At 48.9% G+C, this 24274-nt stretch overlaps 1 protein-coding gene across 1 annotated transcript in view; it reads right to left on the reverse strand.

Annotated features, from left to right (window-relative positions):
• The window catches only part of AP1B1 (adaptor related protein complex 1 subunit beta 1), an 896137-nt gene that overhangs the window by 36539 nt on the left and 835324 nt on the right, over nucleotides 1–24274 (reverse strand). Inside the window, exon 20 of the mRNA XM_069619269.1 lies at nucleotides 14325–14479. Coding sequence (XP_069475370.1) covers nucleotides 14325–14479 — 155 coding nt within the window. The remainder of the gene's footprint in view (nucleotides 1–14324; nucleotides 14480–24274) is intronic.

Here is a 24274-nt window from a genome sequence, read left to right on the forward strand (position 1 = left end):
TCGTCTGGTAGGAAGTCCAGCAGGGGGGCCAGTTTGTACCACAACTCCCTGTCGTAGCGGGCTACGATAGCCAAGGCGTTGGCCGCCTTAATCGTCGTCGCTGCAGACGAGATGACTCTGCGTCCCATCGTGTCTAATTTCTTTCCCTCGCCGTCCGGCGGGGAGGTCGACGTAGAGGCCGTGCCCCCCCCCCCGCTTTCTTCCTGGCCGCCGCGGAGACGACCGAGTCCGGGGTCGGCTGTACCCGAAGGCACAAGGGGGCCGCGTCCGGGACCTGGTACTTCTTCTCGTACCGATCCCTTCTAGCCGGCGTCGTGGATTGGTTCTTGAGGAGGGCGAGGCCCTCATCCCAAATATCGTCCAGTAGAGGTACAGAGGACCGTCTTCCTCTTGGCCTCGCGCCGTTGATAAAGGAAACCTTCCTTCTTCTTCTCTTCCGGGCAGAGCTGGAAAAGCTCGGATGCCCTGGCGATCATGGAGTGAAACGATCCAATCTCGTCGGGCGGGGAAGCCCGGGTGGGAGGTGACGACGGGAGATCCTCGTTGTAAACCTCGTTGTCTGTACCCGTCGCGGCCGTGTCAGTCCCCGTATCATCCCCACGTGTCGTGGACGGGGAGGAGGGCTGAACAGGGCGCGATGGCTGAAAAGGAGGTGGAGGATGAATCCTTCTTCTCTTAGGGGGAGGGCTCCCAGAAGGGCCTGGCTCTGGGTCCCCCGTCGGGAGCGGTTACTCCGCTGGTGGTAACGGCAGTCTTGTCCTTATCTCCGAGCATAAGGACTGTATAGCCAACAAAATGGCCGCCGAGTTGTCTTGCGGCACTGGTTGAGGGGAGTCCGACGGGCGGTCAGGAGCCCCGTCGGCACCCTCGACGTTCTCGTCGTCTCCTACATCAGGGTCCCTCCCGATGGGCTGGTCTTCTTCCACGCCAACGCCGTGGCTTAAGACTTCGATCAGCTCTTCCTCAGAGGTTGAGGCTGAATCCACGACGACCTCCTGCCCCCCCTTTTTCTTCACCGTCGGAGGTTTCGCGGGGGTCCTGTCGATGGGCATGAAAGAGGACTCCCTCCGCGGTGGCAGGGAGACTCTGAGCACCGAGGTCGCCACCACTGGTGTAGCCTCCACAGGCTGAGCCAGGGCCGCCGCAACTGTCTCGATAGAGGCCTTGGCCGGATGGATCAAGGCTTTCACCACCTTAGGTGCGCTCACAGCCTTCTCCTTGGGGGGAGGGTCACCGCCTCGCTCCCCCTCCGATGGGGCCTTCGAGCTCGACTGGGGTCTCTCCAGGAGCTTCGCCGGGTGCTCAGCCTTCCTCTTACCCGAGCCAGAGCGTTGGCTCGTGGTTGATGGCGCCGGGGAGGATGCGCCCTGCCTGGCGCCCGTAGAGCCCGACCGTTCGGCGCTCCCGGTGCTGGCGGACTCGCGGTGCTTGGCCTTCTGTTGGACCCCCGTCGCCGGGGTGTCCTCAAAGGTCTTAGACGACCGCTCGGACTTCTTCTTCTCGCCTGACGGGCTCTTCCCTTCCAGCCAGTTGGCGAGACGTTGATGGCGGTCCTTCATGGTCCGCTCCGACATATTGCCGCAAAACACACAGTCCTTCTCCACGTGCGTCTTGTCCTCATGTAGGCAGTAAAGACAAAGGGAGTGTTCGTCCTCCTTAAAGACCTTCTGAAGCTGGCATCCAGGGCAGACCCTGAACAGCTTTCCGGGCGTCGAGCTTCCCTTCTCCTGGGCCATGTCCGAGATGGGCCTGAGAAACTTCTGGAGTCCTCCAAAAGCGTGGCTCGACGAAATCTTCACCCTTGAGGGGCGTAGACGAATCCGACACGGGTCCCCGTTGATCGGATGAAGAAACGGAGCTTGAGGCTCTTTTGACCGAAAAAGAGACATTTTTTGAGAAAAAACGTGAAAAAATAGCACTAACGCTCGAGAGCAATAGCACAAGGATCCCAACACTTGAACGTGCAGTAAAAATCTGAAGATGGCTGCCAGAGGCGGGGCTTAGGTAGAGGGCAGTCATTGGCTGTGGTCAGTATGACGCAGAGATCAGTGATTGGTTACTACTACGAAAGACAGATCAGAAACGAAACTGATACTGATACTGATTTTTTCTTTACCGAGGATTCCCAGCCTGACGACGGGGAATATTCATGAGCATGTGAATCCATGCCAGACCCCATGCTGGAGAATTGCATTAATAGTACAAGTAATGAGAATAAAGAGAAGGGGAGACAAACCTACTATGCCTTTTGAGTGTTCAGAACGTGCAAGTGCAGAGGGGGAGGGGTGAGAGATAAGGTGCCATGATTCTCATGGAGAAGTGCTCAGGGTAAGTGCTAAGAGGAGAAGAACGTAAGTGCAACCCATGGATAAGGTGGGCCCAAATAAGTGCAGTAGAAAGACAGCAGCTGGGATGCGAGATGTGAGGGGGTCCACGCCCCAAGGACACATAAGGGCCCTGCACATCAGCCACACTGGTGTAAGATTAGCAGGGCAGAGAAAAGAAAGAGATAAAGAGAAAGGTCTTGAGGCTTTTTCGGAACTTAAGGAGATCTTGCTCAAGACGCAGAGGGAGAGGGAGGCTGTTCCACAGGAGGGAGCCAGCCGAGTAAAGTGATCACCCACCAGCTCTCTGTTTGTCAAAGCGTTTAACACGCAGGGAGTTGGTGCCAGAGAACAGAGGAGAGTATTTGGTCAGGAAGCATTGAAGATGGAGTGGTCCCTGGCCCCAAATAGCATTGTGTATGATGCAGGATTTGAATTGAATCCGTGTTGAAAGCAGGAGCTAGTGAAAGCTTTGTAGGGCAGGAGAGATGTGGTACCGGGGCTTGAGGCAAATGATAAGTCTTGCTGCCCTATTGTGGGTTAGCTGGAGGGAACTCGGGGTGGAGGAAGGAAGATTAAGGAAGAGGCTATTGCAGTAGTCTAGCCTGGAGAGAACAAGAGCACAGGGAACATCAAGTCCCAGGGGAAAGGTGAGGAAGGGTTTAGTCCCTTTGAGAAGGAAGAGCTGAAAGTGGGACTTCTTAATGTCTTGAATATGAGGGATGAAGGAAAGGGAGGGGTCGAAGATGACAGATTCCTAGCTACAGTGCCGGGGGGGAGGGGTCCATGGAGGAAGGCCAGAGTGCATGAAAGAAGTATGGTGCAGGGGACCCAATAGGCAGAATCTCTGTTTTGCTGGCATTGAGGCAGAGGCATTGGCAGTGCACCAGGCCTGGGTGGCAGAGAGGCAGTCAGGGATGAAGGCGGGTGCAAGGCGTCGGTGGGAAGTTTGAAGAAAAGTTGTGTATCATCAGCGTATCACTGGAAGTTGGGGGCGAAGGAAGAAATTAGTCGTGCCAGCAGATAAAGGTATATGTTGAAGAGCCAAGGAGAAAGAATGGACTCCTGGGGCACGCCACAGGTAGCAGAGGAAGAAGGGGAGGAGAAAGGGCCCAGAATGGTTTTGGAAGAATGGTCAGTTAGGGAGGAACTAAGCTAGTCCAGTGCCCACTCAGATGCCAAGGCTGTCATGGAGCCCTTTTAAGAGGATGGAATGATTCACTGTGTCAAATGCAGAAGAGAGATCAAGAAGGATGAGGACAGCAGGGGAGTTGGAGTCAAGAGATGGAAGCAGCTCTTCACAGGTGTTCAGAAGAGCAGTTTCCGTGCCTCAGGATGCTCGGAATCTAGACTGGTGGTCATGTAAACTGCCAACAAGTTCGGTATGAGAGGTGAGTTGGGGGAGGGCCAGCTTATCAAGCAGTTTTCCCCAAGAAGGGGGTGATGGAAATGGGGTGGTAGTTTGCTGGGCAGGGAGGGTCTGTCGAGGGTTTTATAAGGAGGGGGCACACAAGGGAGTGCTTGAGGGAAGATGGAAAAGAACCAGTAGCAAAGGAGTGGTTGCAGAGATCAGCCAAAGCGGAGGCGAGAGAGGCGATATATTTCTTGATGGTTCTGGAGGAGCAAGGACGAGACCTTCATGGAGTTGACAACTCTGGTGACTTTTTCAGGGGAGACAGGAGTGAAAGAGTGGAAGGAGTAGGGTGAATGATGGGGGTGAGGGGCTGCGGGGAGACGGTTGGGTTGCGAGAGTGCGTGGCAAGGATGTTCAGTATGTCCTGGGTTTTGGAAGTGAAGTGAGAGGCAAGTGCATTGCAGAGGGCCTGGGAAGGAGTAGGGGTACAAGATGCTGCGGTTGGGTTGGCAAGTTCCCTGCAGATTTGAAGAGTTCAGCCGTGTTGTTGGATGCCCTGGACACTCGTGCCTGAATGTGGGCTCTTTTTTTGGCACGGATGGGGAGTCTGTAGTGTCTCTGGGTCAGGCGGCAGGCCTGTTTGTCAGAGGGTGAGTCTGAAGTCTGCCCCTTCCGTTCAGCAGCCCTGCAGTTCAATTTTTGGTCTGCAAGATTGGAGTCGTACCAGGTGTTGCGCTTTGAAGCAGGGTTCAGGCAGATCCTCATGACTGGGGCAAGGATGTCAAGGGTGTTGGTGATGGACAGATAGAGGTTGCTGAGGACAGAATCAGCAGAAACGTCTGTGTTGGGTAGGCAAGGGGGAATGAAGGTGGAAGAGAAGGCAGCAGCTGACACTCATTTCTTTGGACGGATGTTCGTGAACGAGGTTGCGAGAGCTTTGTGAGAAGTTGTCAGAGGGCCATATAGACCCAAGTGGGAGGAGAGGAGAGAGTGGTCAGACCAGGAGAGAGGGGTGACCAGGGGATAAGATAGAGTGAGGTTGGAGTGGATGATGGCATCTAGAGTGTGTCCAGTAGAATGGGTAGGGCCAGAGGGAAGACTGGAGCGGGATAGGGAGGATCAAAGGTCAGTGAAGAGGGTAGTCGGTGTGCAAGGGGAGTCTAGGTGGATGTTGAAGTCACCTAGTAGTAGCAAGTTGGAGGTGCACGCATAACCAATACAGGATAGCCAGAAGCAGCATACACTTAACATACACTATCTAGTTAGTACAGCAGCAGCAGCAAATGTTTCCAATACAGAGACCGTAGGTCCAGGAAGGGCATGTTAGGATGGAAATTAGCCTATGCCACCCCCTAGGTGCTTTCAGGTAAGGCGAACACCATATGAGGTGATGTAGTGTATAAAGAGGCAGCCATCCGCACTATTAGACAACATATATAGGCACTGTAGCGCCAACAGTAGACACACGGCACTAGACAACCCATAGCACAGGACTCCATTTTGTATTAGGGAAAAAAGGATTAGGTTTGCAGGATCGCGCTGTTGATGTTCTTTGCTCACTAGGCACAATCTCAGTAAGACAGAATGAATCCGCAGAGCCTTGCTCCCACAGAGGTCCACTTCCCCCCTCGTCCCTCCAGTGTTGCAAATATTTAGTATCTTCCAAAGGAATGCACCCCACAAGAGCGCGAGACACCAGGCTCCTCACTGCGTCCATTCATCTCCCCTAAACTGCCAGTAGGCCTCTAACTCCCACCCAGCGCGGAGTCAGCCACACACCACTGACCTGACAACCCCACCTTTGCATCCCCCGATGTATACGACACCCCTGGTCCAACACAAATCAAGTGTCTGCAGAAGATCCAAGCATGAGCAGCTGTATTTTTCCAAGCATGAGAACACATCTCTTGTAACACGAGGTACAGGGAGGGATAAATTAAAGATCCAAACCCTGGGTGGATACCTTGAGTGCAGTAACTGGGGTATCAACGATGCCCTGAATGTGTGGGTCAACGGGACTATATTTTATTCTCCCTTCCCCCTGGCACCATTTCTCGTGCCACCCAGGTGCCTGTCACAATGATATAATGAAACAATGTGTGCCCTGACCTTCATCACGAAGATGAGCCCAGCTGACCCACGTGGATCCGGACCGACGGGAAAGAACCAGCCAATTACAGCCTGGCAGCCCCTATGGAGCAGGCCCATGTGTACGGTGCCTCCAATCAGTGGCACCAATTAGGACTGTATGTAATAACAATTGTCAGGTTTTTAAGCCACTGTTTGTAGCAGGACGACACAGAGCGATCTCGAGCAGCAGAGTCCTTTGCTGATATTTGTATTCTGTACAATTAAACCTGGTTATCCTTGCAACGCAATCTCCTGGCCTATTTTCCTAGCAGGTTGTCTTTATTCTGGAGCGTGCGTAAAAAGGGTCTTGCCTTCATTTTGGTGACCCCTGATGTGATTCCATCATCCCGTACTTAAGGAGGTATCGAGGTGGCCTCTCCGGAAGGGTTATGCCCCCTGCGGTGACCAGCCCCAAAGACGCGTCACCGAGAGGCCCTTGCGGGTGAATTCTTTGCAAAATTCCTGGATGTTCATTGAAGCGGGGTACGGCCTCAGGGACAGGCCCAGTCCGGTTGTGGATTCCCCATGAACGGAGGCTTTCGGAAGAACGTGAACACACGAGCATAGCCTGCAAGGGATAAAGTAGGGTTCGGTGTGTAGAGCAGTGTGAAAAGGGTGAACACACAGTTAATGAAAGTGAAGTGTGGTTTGTAGATTGTGAAGATTTTTTATTGCCCATTTCTTCTTATTTATTTTTTAAGGAGAATATTAAGGATAAGGAAAAAGGAGTACGCGATCCTCCCAGAGTGAGGGGAGAGGGTTGTGCAACTTATGTTCGTCTCGACCAGTGCGGGTAAAAAAATATAAGGAGAAACATAAGAGCTCTGTATAATTAGAGAGCACTTGCACGTTCTGTATAACTAGAGTGTACATAGGAGGCCCAGGAGCGCATCAGGGGAGCGTGTAGGGAATTAATGAAGTGGGGAACGTGGGAGGTGGAAAAGTGAATTGATGTTTTTTGTTATGAACTTTTTGACAGTACTGACTGATGTTAGAGACACGATTAAGGGGTACATGTTTTAAGTGATATTGGACGCATCTCTGGTTTAACTGTGGCACAGTAGTACTAGCATAATCCCGACACAAGGCACTTCCCAGACACGACCATGGGGACGGACACCCCCCTAGACCATATATCTAAAGCCCTGCCCCTATACTGTGAGATAATTAGAAAGTATCACAGCCAATGGGTGACTGAGACTAAAGGGGAGAGAATGCCTTACTCCTTGCCTGAGCAGGGGATCTTTTGACCAATGTGCCCTGGAAACCTACTTGACCACAAATTATAAGGGGAAACAGTTACAAAGTAGATGAGAAATATTGAACCTCTGGAAAATGTTCGAAGAAATAGAGTTAACGGCTGAAGGGGGAGTGGGGGGGCACATCTGATAAGGACAAAAAGACGAGTATAGAGAGGGCTGGGGGAAAAGGGGAGACGAAAAAGGGGATATACCCGCTAGCTACACGGCCTGCCGAATGGTACACCAACCCGACATATGTGTCAGGAGGAACTATGATGGCCGCCCAAAGTACTGCCCCACCCCCACCGTATGCCGCACCCCCGGAGGTGTCGACCCACACATGGGTAAGTGCAAGAGACCTAGAGGCAGCATTAGCATCCACACGCACAGAATCGGCAAGGCCGAGAGCAGCCTGTGAAGCAACATGGGTGGCAGAGGTTCCAATGTTGCCCACAGGGGCACCCCCACAGACGAGTGGAAGTCAGGTGACTTCCTGTTCAGAATAGACCGTGCACCCATAAGAACTGTTCCTGTAGAACGGGACAGAGAAAGAGACAGTGTGGGGTATGAGAATATGGGATCCCGGAGAGGGGATGAGGAGTAGTGGAGTGACTATGATGACACAGAGGAGGATACAGATGGAGGTGCTGAGCAAGTGCCCCTGACTACACCAAGAGTAGAGAGCCTATGGGATGGAAGATTAAGCGAAAGGTTTGGTAGGATAGCATTGACACAGAAGAAGGCGAAATCACAAATGCTGTTAATATACAAGGGCGCAGGGCGACCCCACTATGTCCCATGGGCACAAATGGACAAAAATAATCTCCTTAAGGTCCCCCCACAACTCACAGCAGGGGCGGGGAAATGGATCTACACATTCGAGAAAAACACCGCAGGGGTACCCCTAGCAATAGGAGACATGCTAGTAGGAGTGCAAGATCAGGCAGAGACGGTGTGGATTAAAGCTGGGTACCAGGGAGTAAAACTAAGTAATGATGCCCATGATGGGGCGTCATTTAACAAGATTAAAGCGCGAGTGTAGGATACACTGCAACGCACATTCCCAGACACCCCAGACTTACAATCAATAATGCAATGCACAGTGGGGGATGAGGAAGACGCTGCACAATATATTCTCAGGGTCCATGAGATGTGGAGAGCAGAAACGGGCAGCGCCTGGGATCAATGTCCTCGTTTTATTTTATCGTGAAAAGAGGGCTACCCAAGGAAGTGCAGAAGGCACTCGATAAGATAGTAGGGGTAGAAGCAAAGGGATGACGCAAGATTCAAAGCATCATAGTGCAGCATTGTAGGAGGATCAAAGAGCGTGAGAAAGACTGTTCAAAGGCGGCAGGCATGGGACACGAAACTAGTTCAAAATGTACTAGTGAACATAGCAGCGGTATCACCAGTGCTGCCCCTAGAACAGACAGGAGAGGAAGGGTGTGTCTCCATCACAACACAAGCGAGGATGGCAGCAGTATGGGCTGACAACGGACAAGGCCAGTGGGGAGGAAACCAACACTTTTCGGGGTCCCAGTGGCAACAGCAAGGATGAGGTGGGTTCCGAGGACAAAGAGGGGGAATTGGGGGACATGGACCAAGGGGTGGCAGACCAGAACAGTGCTGGCCGTGTGGGTGGTGGGCACACTGTTCACAAGAATGTCTCAGCAGACAGGGAGGGAATTATAACTACAGTCAACAACCTTATGGGTACTCCCATCCATGTAGCCCCCAAGGGCCCATTCAGCGAATGTCCTCAATCCCATACGAGATTCACCAGGCCTATACACAATTGCCTCCCACAAACCCTGGCCCTTACCACCCACCACACAAGCAGCAAGCCATGCAGCCACACCAACCTGCCCCAACCAACAAGTCGCAGCGAGCAGACAATCTTTTGCAACTGCACCAAACGAAGCAGCAGTGCCATATCAGGCAGCAACGGTGGTGTGGGGGGGGTCCTTTTTTCGTTCCCCGTAACAGACATACTTGGACTAGGACAGCCCACAGAGAGCACATGCGTGTCCAGTACTGTCGATGACCTTGCATCCAGGAGAGGAGCCACTGGTGGGGGCAGAGATAGGAAAAACAATTCATCTTCATGGTGGACTCGGGAGCGGAGAAGTTGTGTATTAGTGAAGGAAACTTCCCGCCATCAGGAAAGACTCTTGACGCGCAGGGATTCTTCTGGGGCTCTTTTAATGGTTCCTTACACAAAAGACTTGGGCGTCAAGGTGGGAGGCAAGGTTGTACAGGCACCCCTCTATTACGAGAGCTCTCCTGTCAACCTACTTGGTAGGGATCTGCTTAGCAAATTAAACATGACAATATCATTCACAGACAGGGGGATTGTCTGTTCCACCCCTGGCATGTGCTCCCTCTGAGCGATGCTGGTCATACATGCTCTGGCCAGTGAGGTGATGGTGAGGGGCACCCCAGTCCAACTAGGCATGTTTTATTTATAGCATCAAAGTACTTGGCCGAGCTGTCCCCCAGATTACCAGAAAGGAGTAGAGAATACCAAAAGATTTGATTTTCGACCTGTGGCGCTCCCCGAAGTGGTTGCCGTTATGATCTTGTCATTAGATTTGGAAGGGTTGCTTGTGTCTGCTAGAAGGATTGTAGTGCTAGAAACGGACCCCCGCAGGTGCCAATGGCGCACTGTCTTTACATATCTATCCTAATGCAGCCCTACAAGAAGTGACAGACGAGGACCTCTTTGAGGATGCCAATAGTGGAGGAATAATCCTCAAAATTTGTATACTCTGTGACATAATTGTGCAATACAGGAGTGCAAAGCCCCCTCTTGGCTGTTGTCGGTGGACCACACCCATTCAGTGAGACAGACTTGAAATATGTCCCCACACACTTATGGACAACCAACCCACACAATGACCCCTGTGTGAATTACACTAAAACCAGGAGCAATACTCCCGTGAGTAAAACAGTAACCATTGTCCAGGGAATGGTGGAGGCGATTCAGGAAACACTGCAGGCCCGTCTATACCAAGGAATTATAGTACTCTCCACCTCACCATGCAATACGGCTTTATACCCCATTAAAAGAGCAACAGGGGGCAGTTTGAGGACGATTCAGGATTCAAGACCCCTTAATGACATTGTACAGAAAGAGTTTCCACTTGTTCCCAACCCAGCATCCATTTTGTGTAGCATTCCCAAAGAAGTTACCCATTTTACTGTGGTTAGTTTGAAGAATGCGTTTTTCTCAGTGCCTCTCCATCCAGACTCAAAGTCCATTACTGCATTCACCATGGGCGGGAAGCGCTACGAACACCGACGCTTGCCCCAAGGGTACTGTGAGATCCAAAGTATCTTTAACAGGATATTGCATGAGGACCTAGGGAACATTGACGTACCGAGCATGATAAGTCAATACGTAGATGACCTACTGGCCTGCAGCGATAGCGAGCAGAGCTGTCAAAGGGACTCCATTACACTATTACAGTTACTAGCGAGAAAAGGGTACAAGATGGACAAAGCAAAGCTCCAGTACAGTCTACTGTAAGTGCTCTACTTAGGGCAACCATCTCCAAGGATGGTAAGAGGATAATAAACGACAGGGCAGCTACAGTGCCGCTCCCAAGCCACACACAGTGAAAGACATGCAAAAATTCCTAGGGTTATGCAACTATTATAGGCCATTGATCCTAGACTACGCAGCATATACAAGACCACTCCTACAAGGCCTCAAGGAAGTCCAAAAAGAGGGCAACAAGACTGAATGGACAGCAGAAATGGTGCCCAGGTTTAAGGACTTAAAGGTAATTTCCATAGCTCCTGTCCTTGCCACCTCCGATTACACACAGGAATTCTAAATTTTTTCCCCACTCAAACGGCACACTCATGACAGCAGTTCTCACCCAGAAAAGTACAATGGGCCACAAACCTCGAGCCTACTAGAGTGGCACGTTCGATTCTGTCATGCAGGGACAATTCGACTGTGAAAAGCACTTGCTGCTGCAGCCTTTGCCATTGAGAAAAGTTTCACAATCTTCATGGGATGCTCTGTAACGTTGTACGTCGAGCATTCACTTTTTGCGATAATGGACCGCTCCAAATCCTCACTCACCACACAGAGCAACAGCATATGAAATATTATGCAGCCCCCCCCCCCCCCTTATCCATGTAGTAGGGTGCAAAACAGTAAATCCCACCACGTTCCACACTCAGCCATGCACAGTTGAAGACTTGTAGCAGCATCATTGTGCATCATATGAGGGAGAAGGCGATGATATCCCCCAAAGCTAAAGACAGCCCCCTAGAAGAGGGAGAGGTGCTCTTTGTTGATGGGTCAGCATTGAGTGACCAAGAAACCGGGGAAAACATGTTGGGGCAGCTGTGGTGCACCTAAAAGAGGGAGAATACGAAACACTAGTTATGAGAAGACTACCAAGGCATTATTCTGCACAAGCAGCTGAACTGGTAGCACCCATTTGAGCCCCACAATGTCTCTATGAGCACTATGTTACCATCTATTCAGACTCTGCCTATGTCGCCACCACGGTACATGCAGGTCTGCCGCACTGGAGGAGAAGATTCCGGAGAGCAGATGGCTCTCCGGTATAGCATGCAGCGCCACTCAGCGCATTAATCTCCGCCCTCACAGAACCTTCTGTGGTGGCAGTCGTAAAATGCACAGCACATACACAGAACACAGACAAAATCTCATTAGGAATGCCACCGCTGATGTGGCAACAAAAGCTGCAACATATCTCCCAGTTCAGCCATCAACAGGATATACCATGCCCACATCGATCATAAGACCATATACAGGGCTCCCCACCGCACAAATTATTAAACTGCAACGTAGGGCACCATCAGAAGAGCAAAACGTATGGCTCAAACGTCAAACGTGGGTGCATGCAATCACCCATGGATCTCTTATGGAGAAAACAAAGCACATGGAATGACTGGAATTATTGCAAACAGCAATTGCATTTCCCATCCCATAGCTCTAAACAGCACATTGCAGCGGACATCCAAGATGACTGGCTGGTCTCAAATTTACAGGAGCACCTAGCATCAATGGTGGTCCAATGCACAATGTGTCAAGTGTTCAGTAGAGGGATGACACTGATTATTTTGAGGGGAACATTGCCCGCCCTGTAGGTCCAGTCTGTGAGCTGCACATCAATTACGCAGACATGGGAGAAAGATATCTAATTGTGGTGGTGTGTCCATTTTCCGGATGGGTTGAGACTGGCCCATGTGCCCACCCAGATGCCACATGTGCCGCAAAATTCCTCGTCTTGGAGCTTTTCCCCCACTGGGGAGTGTGTGACGTTCCAAGGTCTGATGATGGGACACATTTTTTCAATTAACATTTCAAAGAAATAACTACCCTGTTAGGAATAAAACACTATGTGCTCCATTTACTACCCACAAGCAAATGGGGCGGTGCAGAGAATAAACAGCGTCCTTTAAAGCCGACTCTCCAAATTATGCAACACTATGATAAAGAATTGGGCGTACTGCCTGCCCTTGGCTCGGTTTCATCTGCACACACAACCCAATAAGGACCATCACCTGTCCGCACATGAAATAGTGACTGGGAGACGCATGCAAACACCCCTATCACCAGTGAGGAGGGCATCCGATGCTCACAGGGCAGCAACAATTCTGGGAGAAGAATTCAAGCAGTACCTGGCCCAGATCACGCGTACGATCAGGTGCATCGCAAAACAAATGGCACTACCACACACAGAGGAAAGAGAGACTATAACTACCCCACTGACAGACACCACCCCTGTACAACCATTGTTGCCTGGAGAGTGGGTCTACGTCAGAAGTTTCGCTCGAAAGTGGAACCACCCAGGTTCCATGGGCCCTATGAAGTGGCGTTTTCCACCACCCCTCGCAGTGAAGGTAAAGGGGCTGAGATATTAGATACACCTCACTGATGTTTGTAGGTCACCATAGGATACCATATCGGGTATCCAGACAACAGAACACAACACTACCACAAAATAAGTAGCTCTATGCTGTCCGTATTTGTGCATGTGAGTATATTTACAGTACATACATTGCTACTAGAGCACGAGCTACGTGAACTAAAAACTCTCTCCCTCTTCTTCGCTCCCTTTGCCTCTTCCCACCCTCCCTGTTTTTGAATCCAAATTCCATAGGTGCAACGATGATGGAGATGGCACCGCTGAGAGATAGACAGAAACAGTATTAGTAATACCAGGGCCTACAGCTATGACTGTGGACTACATTTTACAGCAATTTTGTTTATATTTATGTGTGCATTTGGCATTTGTTGGGGGATGTCTTATCTGGGCTGGCCATCTAAAAGAAGGGAGAGAGGGGTCTAAAGGGACTTCGAACAGGAGTACACCCTTGAACGTTACAAGAGTGGTATTTAATGGAACGAAAATACCCTCTAATGTTACTGTATCTTTCAAATATAACTGAAGTGCCACCCTTTGCCCTTAGTTCTACCCCTATGTACTCCACTGTGGTTAAAACTGCCCAGATCCCTACCTCCCTCGCTAACACAAAAGGATGAATGAAAGTAAACCAGCTACAGTATTCGAGCTCCCTAAAATGGCAACTAACGGAACGATGATTAACGACAACCTTGTAAATAGTAGCAGCTCCCAAACCACAATATGCAATAGTAAAATGTTTTAACTTCTAATGCCAGGTGTAAAATGATCCCTATACAATGTCAACATCACCAGAGATGCAATGTCTGTAGGAAAAAAGGCCCACGCTGCGCAGTAACAGAAAGAAAAGGCAAGCGCGCCAACGCAAATATGATGTATATCATGGCTTAGGACTAGACGCAGTGGGAGACATTTGTCATCCCGAACACTCGAACAGTTGGTACTCCGACATGAGTGCAATGGGACGGCAAACTACTTATGGGGGTTGCTAGGTCTGTTCCTTGATACCGCATGCATCTGGGGCACCCCAGGTCTTAGTATTGCAGGCTTTTTCTCAACAGAACCAGTATGGCAAAGGCAGCAGCAACCCAAGTTTAAATGACAACCAGTAGTAGCAATGGTAAGGTTCCTTTACACATGGAAACAATACAACACTGGCATCACCGGTTCAATCTTATTACACGCAGAACCAATGCAGCAGAAATGCAAACATTTGTTACACAAAGCCAATATACCATGGGAAAGAGAAATGCAAGATTGTAAGCACACAAAACAAGTATAGCATGGAGCACAGCACTACAGATGTTCATTGCCCACCCAACTAGTTGCTATGAACAGCACTCTCCATTCCTTGCACCCTTACCGTGTAGTTTGGGTTCCCGGGTTGGATGCGCATTTCCGCAAGGATCCAGATGCCGTTTGTGAGTTTCAGCGACAGGTAGAGCATGTCCTGGCCTTCCACGTTCCGCTTGGCGATGGTGAAGATGTTATTGGCCTGGAGCTTGTTGGTTATATTGTCTGCAGAAATGGGCAGGCAGACACGTTTTAGTCACTTATGGCAAAGATGATCACATATAAAAGAATCTGAGTTCATTTACAGACATATGTGGCTATTGCAGTACAGACATAAGGGGCCCTGAATGGTAAATGGAACAGCATGCAATCCTGTAGGTCGTGATGTAAAGAAATGCACAAGCTGCAGAACGTGGTGGCAGGGCCCAGTACAGAAAATGGCAACAGGATGATTCAGGTCAAGAACAATTTGGTCAAGTTGGGTGGGATCCCCCGGGACTGTAAGTACTCCTTGTGATTACTGTCCAGCATTAAAGTTAATATGTAGTACTAGTGGTGTGCTCTTACCATTGACATGTCCACAGTTGCTGTGCGTTGGTGGGAGGCATTTGACCTAAAGTGGCAATGGGTACTTCATTCATGACTAAGATACATTGTTAGAGCGTGTTAGGACAGTTTTTCTGAAGTCCAACTAAGGGCTTAGTAAAACCATTCAACTGAGGCAGTACAAGCCTAGACTCTTAGTATAAGGCTGTACCATCTGAGTTCAAGATAGTGTAGACAGCAGCCAGGCTTATCTTAGGAGGGGGAGAGAGCTGTAGAATCGGTACAATGAAATTGTAATACACGTGGTCCAAAGAAACACTATGTATTGTAAAAATGGTTTATTTAAATCCAAGAAGACCTATATAAATCTTGGGGGAAATAAGTACCATCACATTATATATAACCACAATTCTAAAAATAAACAATTTTGGAACATCTAACAAAGGTTCTAGGGAAGTCAAACCAATAGTTACTTTTTAGATTACTTTCAGTAATATAAGGGTAGTAGACCCTATTAGTTGTATCGTGACGCTCAGCAAGAAATCACATAGTAAAATCAACTGGACAATATACATTTCTGATCCAGTTAAACACAGATTCTATCTAGGAACAGTATAAACCTATAACTCCGATTCAGGATAACAATTATTCTAGGGGAGTTGGACCATGGGTGTAATATTCAATTCCAGTTGCTTTTCAGTTCACAGACTAAGGGAAGCAATAACGAACCTATTTTGGGATAACCCAGTTATACTCAAAGTAAGTAAAACATACACTTTTTACAGGAGCTATAAGCAATAAGGGCAGGTATAAACCTAAGACTGTTTGTGTCTATCTCAAATAGACCAGAGAAAGCAAAACCCAGTGTTAAACTTTATGAGTGACTCAAGGTTATTCTAGGTAGGTAAAACCTAATGCAGACTTATTCTGGACAGGCTAACAGCAATTCAGGGGAAGCAAGACCGAGTTGGGGACACTCATACTTTTATCCTAACAGGAATAGTGAAGTGAAACCAACAGCATTATTTCTGGGAAAAGGCACAACCAAATCACAGGTGAGTAATATAACCTTACATCTACTTTGTTAGAATGGTGAACAGTTTCTAAGGAAAGAAAGATGCTGCATATACTGAATGGCAGAACATTTCTAGGGTAAGTAATAACTTTAACAGTTCACTATCAGAGTTATAGTTACTAACCAACTTATTTTGCAAGTATGACACTTTTACACACGTATTCTCTTTTCTAGGCAAAAGGCCCAATCCTTAGAAGTCTTTCCCTTATTCTTGGAGCACAAGTGTTCTCAGTGGCAAAAGGAAAATCACTAGGGTACAGTGTCCAACAGGCAGGACAGTATAGGTTCTTAAGTAGCAAAAGTCTGAGTTCCTAAGGAAGACTGTTAGAACAAGTACTTTACTTTAGAGTTAGTTGAGGATCCAGGGCCTTCACAGTAGACACCCTAGGAGGATTCGAGCAGGTACCTGGGTGCACTGGACGAGAGGCTTCCCAATCACGGTAAACACCCCAAAACTACACAGGAATCATAAGAGACTTAAAGGTAAGTAAATACCCAAGCCAGCACAGAAGATTTTGCAGCAGGACGACTTCAGGATCTCCAGACAAAACCAGATTGTTGAATTCCTTCAAGAAGACAGAAGACCCGACACTGGAAGGACATTTGTAGCTAGGATCACAGGGAAGGCTCTAGGCAAGGTTTTCCTCGTGGCTGGATGCGATTCTGTGATTTGGTGCCTTTTTCAGGAGCACAGAAGACAGAATATTGCTGGTCGGATTCTCGTCGTTTGCAAGGTCCAGCACTCTGATGAGGGGTCTTTTCGGACTGGAATCGTGCCTCTGGAGATCCAGCAGGATGCCCACGAAGTTTCTGCGAGATTCTGAATTCAGAAGACCGTGCACCGCACAATGGCTCGAGGTGCCAGGGTATTAGGGTATTGCAGACCTGCATGGTCGCAGCATGGCATGGGATGGCTCAAAATGCAGGTCTCGAGTCTAGTGGGTCTCACCAGGCTCCGGGCCGTTGTTTTCGGAGTCCCCCAGATCGATTGGAGGAAAGGGCTACAGCAGGCTCTGGTTACAAAGCAGACTCTCCAGTCACTGAAAATAGTCAGCCGCAAATTCTTCATCTTCCTCTTCGGTTTTGGTTCCAGTGGTCGACTTCCACTTCAGCTTCCAGGATCGGACTCTTAGGCAGGAACCCAGCCAATCAAACAGCCCTGGAACATTCAAACTTGGTGGTGTGGGGGGTGGGGGGCTTGGCAATTCTTTCAGGACAGCCAGCCTTCCAGTTTGAACTGGACTCTCACACTCAGGCTAGAAGACAAATGGCTGTAGAGTTTTTGACTCCTCCCTTGATTCCTGCCTTCACAGACAATCTGAAGCCTAGGTGGGGAGGCCACAGGACACCTGCAGAAGATAAAAATCACACAAAGGAATATCTCCCCCCCCCCACCCTGGATGTCAGGGAGAAGGAACAAGAAAGGAAAAAAACACTAACATGGTGAAAAAACAAGAAAGGGCCATTTTGGTAAAATGAACATCCATGGGTGCCTTTACTGGCGCTCTGAAAACAGCTGTGTTAAAAGTGCACCAAATTAATAAAAAAGGTTCACTGCCACCAGCCATTAAAGGTAAGTTTGTCCTTAAAACATAAATGTTACATTTAAAATGAGAAAGTGGATACTTAGTATCTCCCCAGCACTCCACATAAGGTGGGGCGGGGGTGGGGGGGAGGGTGCTGGTCTAACTTATCAAATGTAAAAGGGATCCAAAGATCCTTTCTACCCTTGGGAACTGTAGTTCTCACAAGGGTAGCCACAGAAAGTAAAAAGGGGAGCCCCTAGGGCAACCCAGCAACAATAGGCAATTAATGCCAAAAAGTTGTCAGAGAATAACTTTTAAAAGACTATGGAGAGTCTTAAAAATGACACCCATAAAAAGAGTAAAAGAATCAGAGTGTGGAAAAAGGTTCCCACTTACAGAGGTATAAGGACAAATAATCCACCAGCAAAATCAAAAGGTTCTGGGGTTAACACAGGTTAGGAAGATTGATCATTACTATGAACACCTTAACTAACACTCATTCCTTCCAGACTAAAGAACAGGAGGATCTAATCCTCACTGCTGGGGAGAATTCTCAGAATTGTTGCAATTCCCTCCACCTTAGAGACCCCCAGCAACTTTGCTGGATTTTGAGGACTTGATTTTTTTATTTTAACTGGAGAGAGCGAGACCCTTTTCCCCACGCTCTTGTGTATTTTAATGTGATTTTGTACACGGTTTCTTTTGGTTGTAGAGTCTGACCAACTCCATAGGCATCATCTTTTACATTGTGTCACACAGCATCCTCACTGCAATGGCACAGGGAAGTCTTTCAGATTTCCCAAATGTTTAAATACCTTCTCTGGGATGAACTACTGTTTGCCAGAGCAGTAAAGTGAACTTGACTTTACTTACATTTGTAGATTTCTAGACCCAGCACACACAATCTTACAATAGGGTACTGGAGGGGTTACCTAGCATCCCCTTTGTCTAACTTCTCAAGAAACATTTTTATGTTACCCTTTCCTCGCTGAATGGCTGGTGGCAGTGGTTTACTTTTAACTACCGTGGTGTGCATTTACCGCGGGCTGCGTTCGCAGCTGCAGTAAAGCACCCATGGGTGGCATTTTTGCCAAAATGGCCCGGCCTTTTTTCGTCATTTCTTTATGGAAAGGTCCTTCTTGAGATTTACTCTGCGCACCAAACCAGGTTTGGCCCCTTTGTTCATTTTGCCTTTGGTGGGATTCACGAGTGAAGCCCGCCGCTCCAGGGTGTCTGGCGGTGGCAGGAAGTAAGGGTGGTGCCCGAAACTCCCTGTGCTTAGTCTCCTAGGAGACAGGAATGAACTCTTAGGTCATTGGCCAGCTGGCTGTCTGGCAAGGACAGCCACCCTGCTGGGTGACTGACAGCTAGGCTGGAATGAATGGGAGAGAGCTGCATAAAAGGCAAGGCTTTTTGGCTTGGAAGGCAGAGTCGACCATTGGACGAAGGAATACGAAGAAGGACTTGAAGAGGGTGCCTGCTGCAACTCCTGGACCGTTGGTTTGGCCGGTGAAGCCCTGCTGCTCTGCTGAAACTCCAAATTCATATCAACAGAGAAGCCCCTGCAAGGACCACTTCTCCATTTGAGTTTGAGGCCCAGGAACAGCGAGAACTGCAGAGCTGCACAGAAACAGAAGTAATCTGCTGCACTTTTTCTTCAACCTAAAGGTACTGTAAATTCTAAGAATTTTCCTTTTGTTGTGTAGCCACTTGTCCTCGTTGGAGACTTGCTTGGTTGCATCTGTAGAGTTGCTATCAGCTTCTTTACCTCCCAAGCCTAATCAGCTTGTGGCCCTACTTTGATTTCTCCTATTCTACCATGACCTTTAAAACATTGTGAAAGACTTTCTACTTACCTGCAAGAAGTGCTTCAGTTCACCTTCACTTTTGCTAACAAACATTGGCTGGCCTGGTTCCCTGAATGACTCTTCTCTCCTCTCCTCTCCTCTGTTTAAGTGTTTTGGCCTTCCTTAAAGGAAAAGGCTAACTGACTGTGCATTGGGGGTTATTTAAAGTACTTACCTGCTTAAGAATCTTTGTGGGAATACTTGTTTTATTCTGATCCCTCTTTTCTTTGAAACTCTTCTAAGAAAGTCTGAATGCAAACAGTGCTATATTAATGTCCATAGCACCCTAGCAATTGATGTCACCTGAGGGTGTAGGTAGTATCTGGGAGTCATCCCAAACGGGCGTCTACTGATTTAGCAACTTAAGAGTGTATATTTTTGAAGTGTATTTGTGCGTTGCTTAACATTGCTCCCTTCTGAAGAAGGCTTACTATAACTGACTGGTAAATACATTAATACTTGTTTAATCAAGAAACCTTGTGTGTAAGAGTTTATTTGAATACTTGTCACTGTGAATCTTTGTGCAACTCCCCTACAGCTCACATTGACCACTCTTGAGATAAGCCTGGCGACTCGACCACACTACCAACCTGTGTAGTACAGACGTTTACCAAAGGTTGGGTTCCTATTGGCAGGAGGTCAGGGTTGTTGTAGTGCACCCAAAGGGTATTTCATACAATCTTGGCCAACACTCACCAGGATGGATTTCATGTTTCAGTCGGCTAAACTGTTTGCCGAGTCCACCAGCAATCTTTTTGCAACCCTTACTGTGATACATTTTAATATTGGTTTTCATTTGCAAACTATATGACCTACAAGTATTGTTGGACACTTTTCTCTTGTCTAATGTATAAGGGATCTGTTTTAACAGTCCATCAGAGGTTGCGACAACTTCTGAACCCACAATAGGTTTTTAAAGGGGTTCTTATAAAGAAATCCCTTAGACCTACAAGGGTCTCCACGATTCCTCACCACCTCTCTCATTGGAGCAGGTTGGGTCTCAAGTTAGAGTGGGTGTGGCAAAGCATTGTACATGCATCCACTCTCTCTTATAGCTGCTTTTACCTTGGTTGGGGGTTTCCCTTCTAACACTAGGATTTAAAATGGGGTCTTCAGCAGAATATCCCACAGTCTCGAGGTGTTTAGCCGGCGACTTCTTTTTTGGATGTCCGCCAGTTTTAAGGTTTACCAGTCCTCAAAGGCCTAAATAGGTTTCCAACTCATCAATCCACCTCTTCCTCAGAAGCAGTGTGGGTCACAGACTTTACAATTGGAATTAAAATGGTGGAGCATGGTTTAAGCTCCCATTTCTCTACCATTCTAATTTTAAATGTGCCTTCCTTAGAGGTTGTCCTGGTAAAATTAGGACTTATGTAGGATCCTCTGTAGAGGCCCCACGGATTTAGAGTTGTCTCTTGAAGCAGAGACCCTAGCCTTGTCAGAACATCGATCCATATCTCCTGTATGATTAGAGTCACAGGCTTTTTATTAGAAGGCCTATCAAGAAAGCTATTTTTAGATTTCTTATTACTTTTTGTACTTCAGTTTTTCAGGCCTGGAAGTTTCCTTCTGTGCACTCTTAACTAAAGAAGAAAACTTAATTCCTACCTTGCGGGTCAAGAAAACTCCTTGCCCTCTTAGGATTGTTAAAAACATCCAAGCATTTTACACCTCTCCTGTAAATTGGTTTTCAGGTGTATTGTAAGGAACCCATGGTTGCAACAGTAAAGACATTCAAGTGATCACAGTTCAAGGGTGTTTATTAAACTATGTGCAGGTTGGAAAAACGCCTATTCTAAACCTAAATCTAAGATGGGAGCAAGCTATGACCATCAAATAATAAAGGCAGGCGTAGTGGCATCTTGTCAAACAGAAGAACAGGTTACTCTCTTACCTGGTAACGTTCTTTCGATGGGATGGTCCGACGACGTATTCCCTATCTTTGACAGTAATCACCACAGCTGTGCTGCTTCGGAAAGTTTTCGGCATCTGCGTCCTACGTCGATGTCATTGATGCGCCGTCCCAGAGGACCTCCTCCGACGGCTGACATCACCCGATGTGATAAGTAGGATGCACGACGCCCGTAGCCTCAGTTGTAGTTTTTCCCCCCAGAACGTGTGCCACCAGTCTTCTGCCAGCCAGACACACAAGGCCTTGCGGAAACGTAAGCTGCAATCGCATAAGAAATTCTGCAGCGGGGAGGGTAGGGAGGGAGCGATATGGAATACGTCGTCGGACCATCCCATCGAAAGAAAGTTACCAGGTAAGAGAGTAACTTGTTCTTCGAGGGGATTGGGTCCTCCGACGTATTCCATATCTTTGACAGACTCCCAAAGCAGTACCAAAGCAAGGAGGTGGGAAAAGAATTTAAAACACGAATTTAGCATGCCTAATCAAATTGCGGAATAAAGGACTGCCTTGCCAAAAGGCCAGATTCTGTCCTCGGATGGAATCGAGGGAGTAGTGACGTACAAAACTATGTACAGAAGCCCAGGTGGCTGCATCACAGATGTTACGAATAGGAACACCCCTCTGTAGGGCAATAGATGCAGCCATACCCCAGGTAGAATGGGCCCGCAAGCCAGCATGTGGGTCCTTACCCGCAAAGCGGTAACACTCGGAGATAGCCAAAATAATCCAACGAGACAAAGTCTGTTTCGTCACAGCTTGTCCCAAACGCTTTCCAGCGTAACCAATGAAGAGTTGATGTTCCACTCTGACCTGGGACGTGCGTGAAATATAAAGCTCAACGCTCTCCTAGGATCAAGCCTATGCAGCCTCTCCTCTTCCTTACCAGGATGCAGAGGAGGATAGAATGCCGGAAGAACAACCTTCTGGCCCAAATGAAATTCCGAAACCACCTTCGGAAGAAAGGAAGGACGAACTCGAAGGACAACCCTGTCCTTATGAAACACAGTGAAGGGTGGCTTAACTGAAAGTGCCTGTAACTCACTCACTCACTCTGCGAGCGGAAGTAACCGCAACCAAAAACAGTTTTAAGAGTTAACAGTCTCAAAGGGCAAGAATGCAAAGGCTCAAACGGTGCACCCATAAGAAACTTGAGAACAAGGTTCAAATCCCAACCGGGCACCAGAAAAGGTGACGGAGGGAACACATTAGTGAGCCCTTTCAAAAACTGAGAAATTAAAGGAATCTTAAAAATGGTACCCACTTGCAAGCACCTGTGGGCCAAAGAAAGCAAAAAAGACAGAACCATGGGAATGTCACATTCAAAAGGATCCACATTCTTAACTCTGCACCAGTCGCAGAATTTACGCCAACGGCAACGGTACAGAGACTCTGTTGCCGGCCGTCTGGCCGAGAGAAACACCTCCAACACGTCTTCAGGGAGGTCCCAATTCTTATACCTCAACCTTTCAGAAGCCAAGCATGAAGGTTGAGGGATCTGACCTCTGGATGGAGAACCTGACCCCGCTCCCATGAGAGCAGATCGTCTCAGTAGGGAAGACAACGTGGAGGGCAGATGACAAGTCGAGAAGGTCCGGGTACCACGTCCTCCGGGCCCACACCGGAGCAATGAGGATCATCCGGGAAACGAACCTCCGTAACCTCCGCAGTACTTGCGGGATGACGGGGACTGGAGGAAACGCGTACAGCAGTGGGAATGACCACTCCACCACAAACGCGTCTCCTAAGGCTCCTTTTGGAGGAAATTCCCGTGAGCAGAACCGTTCGCACTTCCGGTTGACACTGGAGGCGAAGAGATCCACTTGAGGGGTCCCCCAAAGGGCGAAGATCTCCAGGAGAATCTCCTGAGCCAGCTCCCACTCGTGAGAGATCGTGCTCTGCCTGCTCAGAGCGTCCGCCGTCTCGTTGTCGACTCCGGCCAGATGAACAGCCGAGATCAAAACTTCCTGCTGGATGGCCCAGAACTCGAGCTGCATCGCCTCCCTGCACAGAGGAAGTGACCCTGCCCCCCCCCCCCTTTTTGTTGAGGTAGTGCATGGCCACCGTGTTGTCCGTCAGGATCAGGACACTCTTTCCTCGCACAGTCGGCAGAAAAGCATTCAGGGCAAGCCCGACGGCCCTTAGCTCCAACAGATTGATATGGAGTCTGGACTCCGACGGAGACCAACGGCCGCGGACTGTCAACTCGTTGCCATGAGCTCGCCATCCCGTGAGGGATGCGTCCATCACGATCGTCACCTCCAGCCAGGGAAGCCAAAACTGAGCCCCCTTCATCAGATTGCCTTCGACGGCCCACCACAGAAGGTCCTGGCCGACCGAGGGCGGCACCTGAACAAGGTCCGACATCCTGCCGGAAGATTGCGACCACTGCATCTTGAGTTGCCACTGCAAACATCTCATCCGCAGACGAGCCCCTGGCACCAGAAGAATGCAGGATGCCGAGCAACCTCAAGAACTCGAATGGCGGGAGCGTCTGGGCAAGTTGAAACTTGTGCACCATCTGCTGAATGTGAAGAGCCCTCACCTGGGAAGGAAAACACTGCCCGATGTACTGGAGCCGCTGTGTTGGCGTCAAATGGGACTTCTTTAAATTGAGGGAGAAGCCCAGCTTGGAAGGAAGTGGCAGGTGACGGACAGATGATCCAGGACTTGCTCGGGAGAGCTCCACCTGATCAACCAATCGTCCAGGTAGGGGTAGACGTGAATCCCCCCTTTCCTGAGATGCGCTGCCACCACCACCATGAGCTTGGTGAAAACCCTCGGGCGGAGGTCAATCCGAATGGCAGGACCCGAAACTGAAAGTGCGAGTCACCAACTGCGAACCTCAGGTACTTCTTGTGCTTGGGATGGATCGGCACATGGAAGTAAGCGTCCTTGAGGTCGAGAGACACCAACCAGTCCTGAAGTTGAAGGGCCTGGAGGACGAGAGTGACCATCTTGAACTTGTCCTTCCGTAGGAGTTCGTTCAAACGGCACAAGTCCATGATGGGTCTCAATCCTCAGTCTTTCTTCGAAATCAAAAAATAAGGGGAATACCATCCCTTGTTCCTCTCCGCTACAGACACCAGTTCTATGGCACCTTTCTCCAGCAGGGCT

Source organism: Ambystoma mexicanum, chromosome 10 (genome assembly GCF_040938575.1).
Source record: "Ambystoma mexicanum isolate Mex_15411 chromosome 10, UKY_AmexF1_1, whole genome shotgun sequence".
Classification (NCBI taxonomy): domain Eukaryota; kingdom Metazoa; phylum Chordata; class Amphibia; order Caudata; family Ambystomatidae; genus Ambystoma; species Ambystoma mexicanum.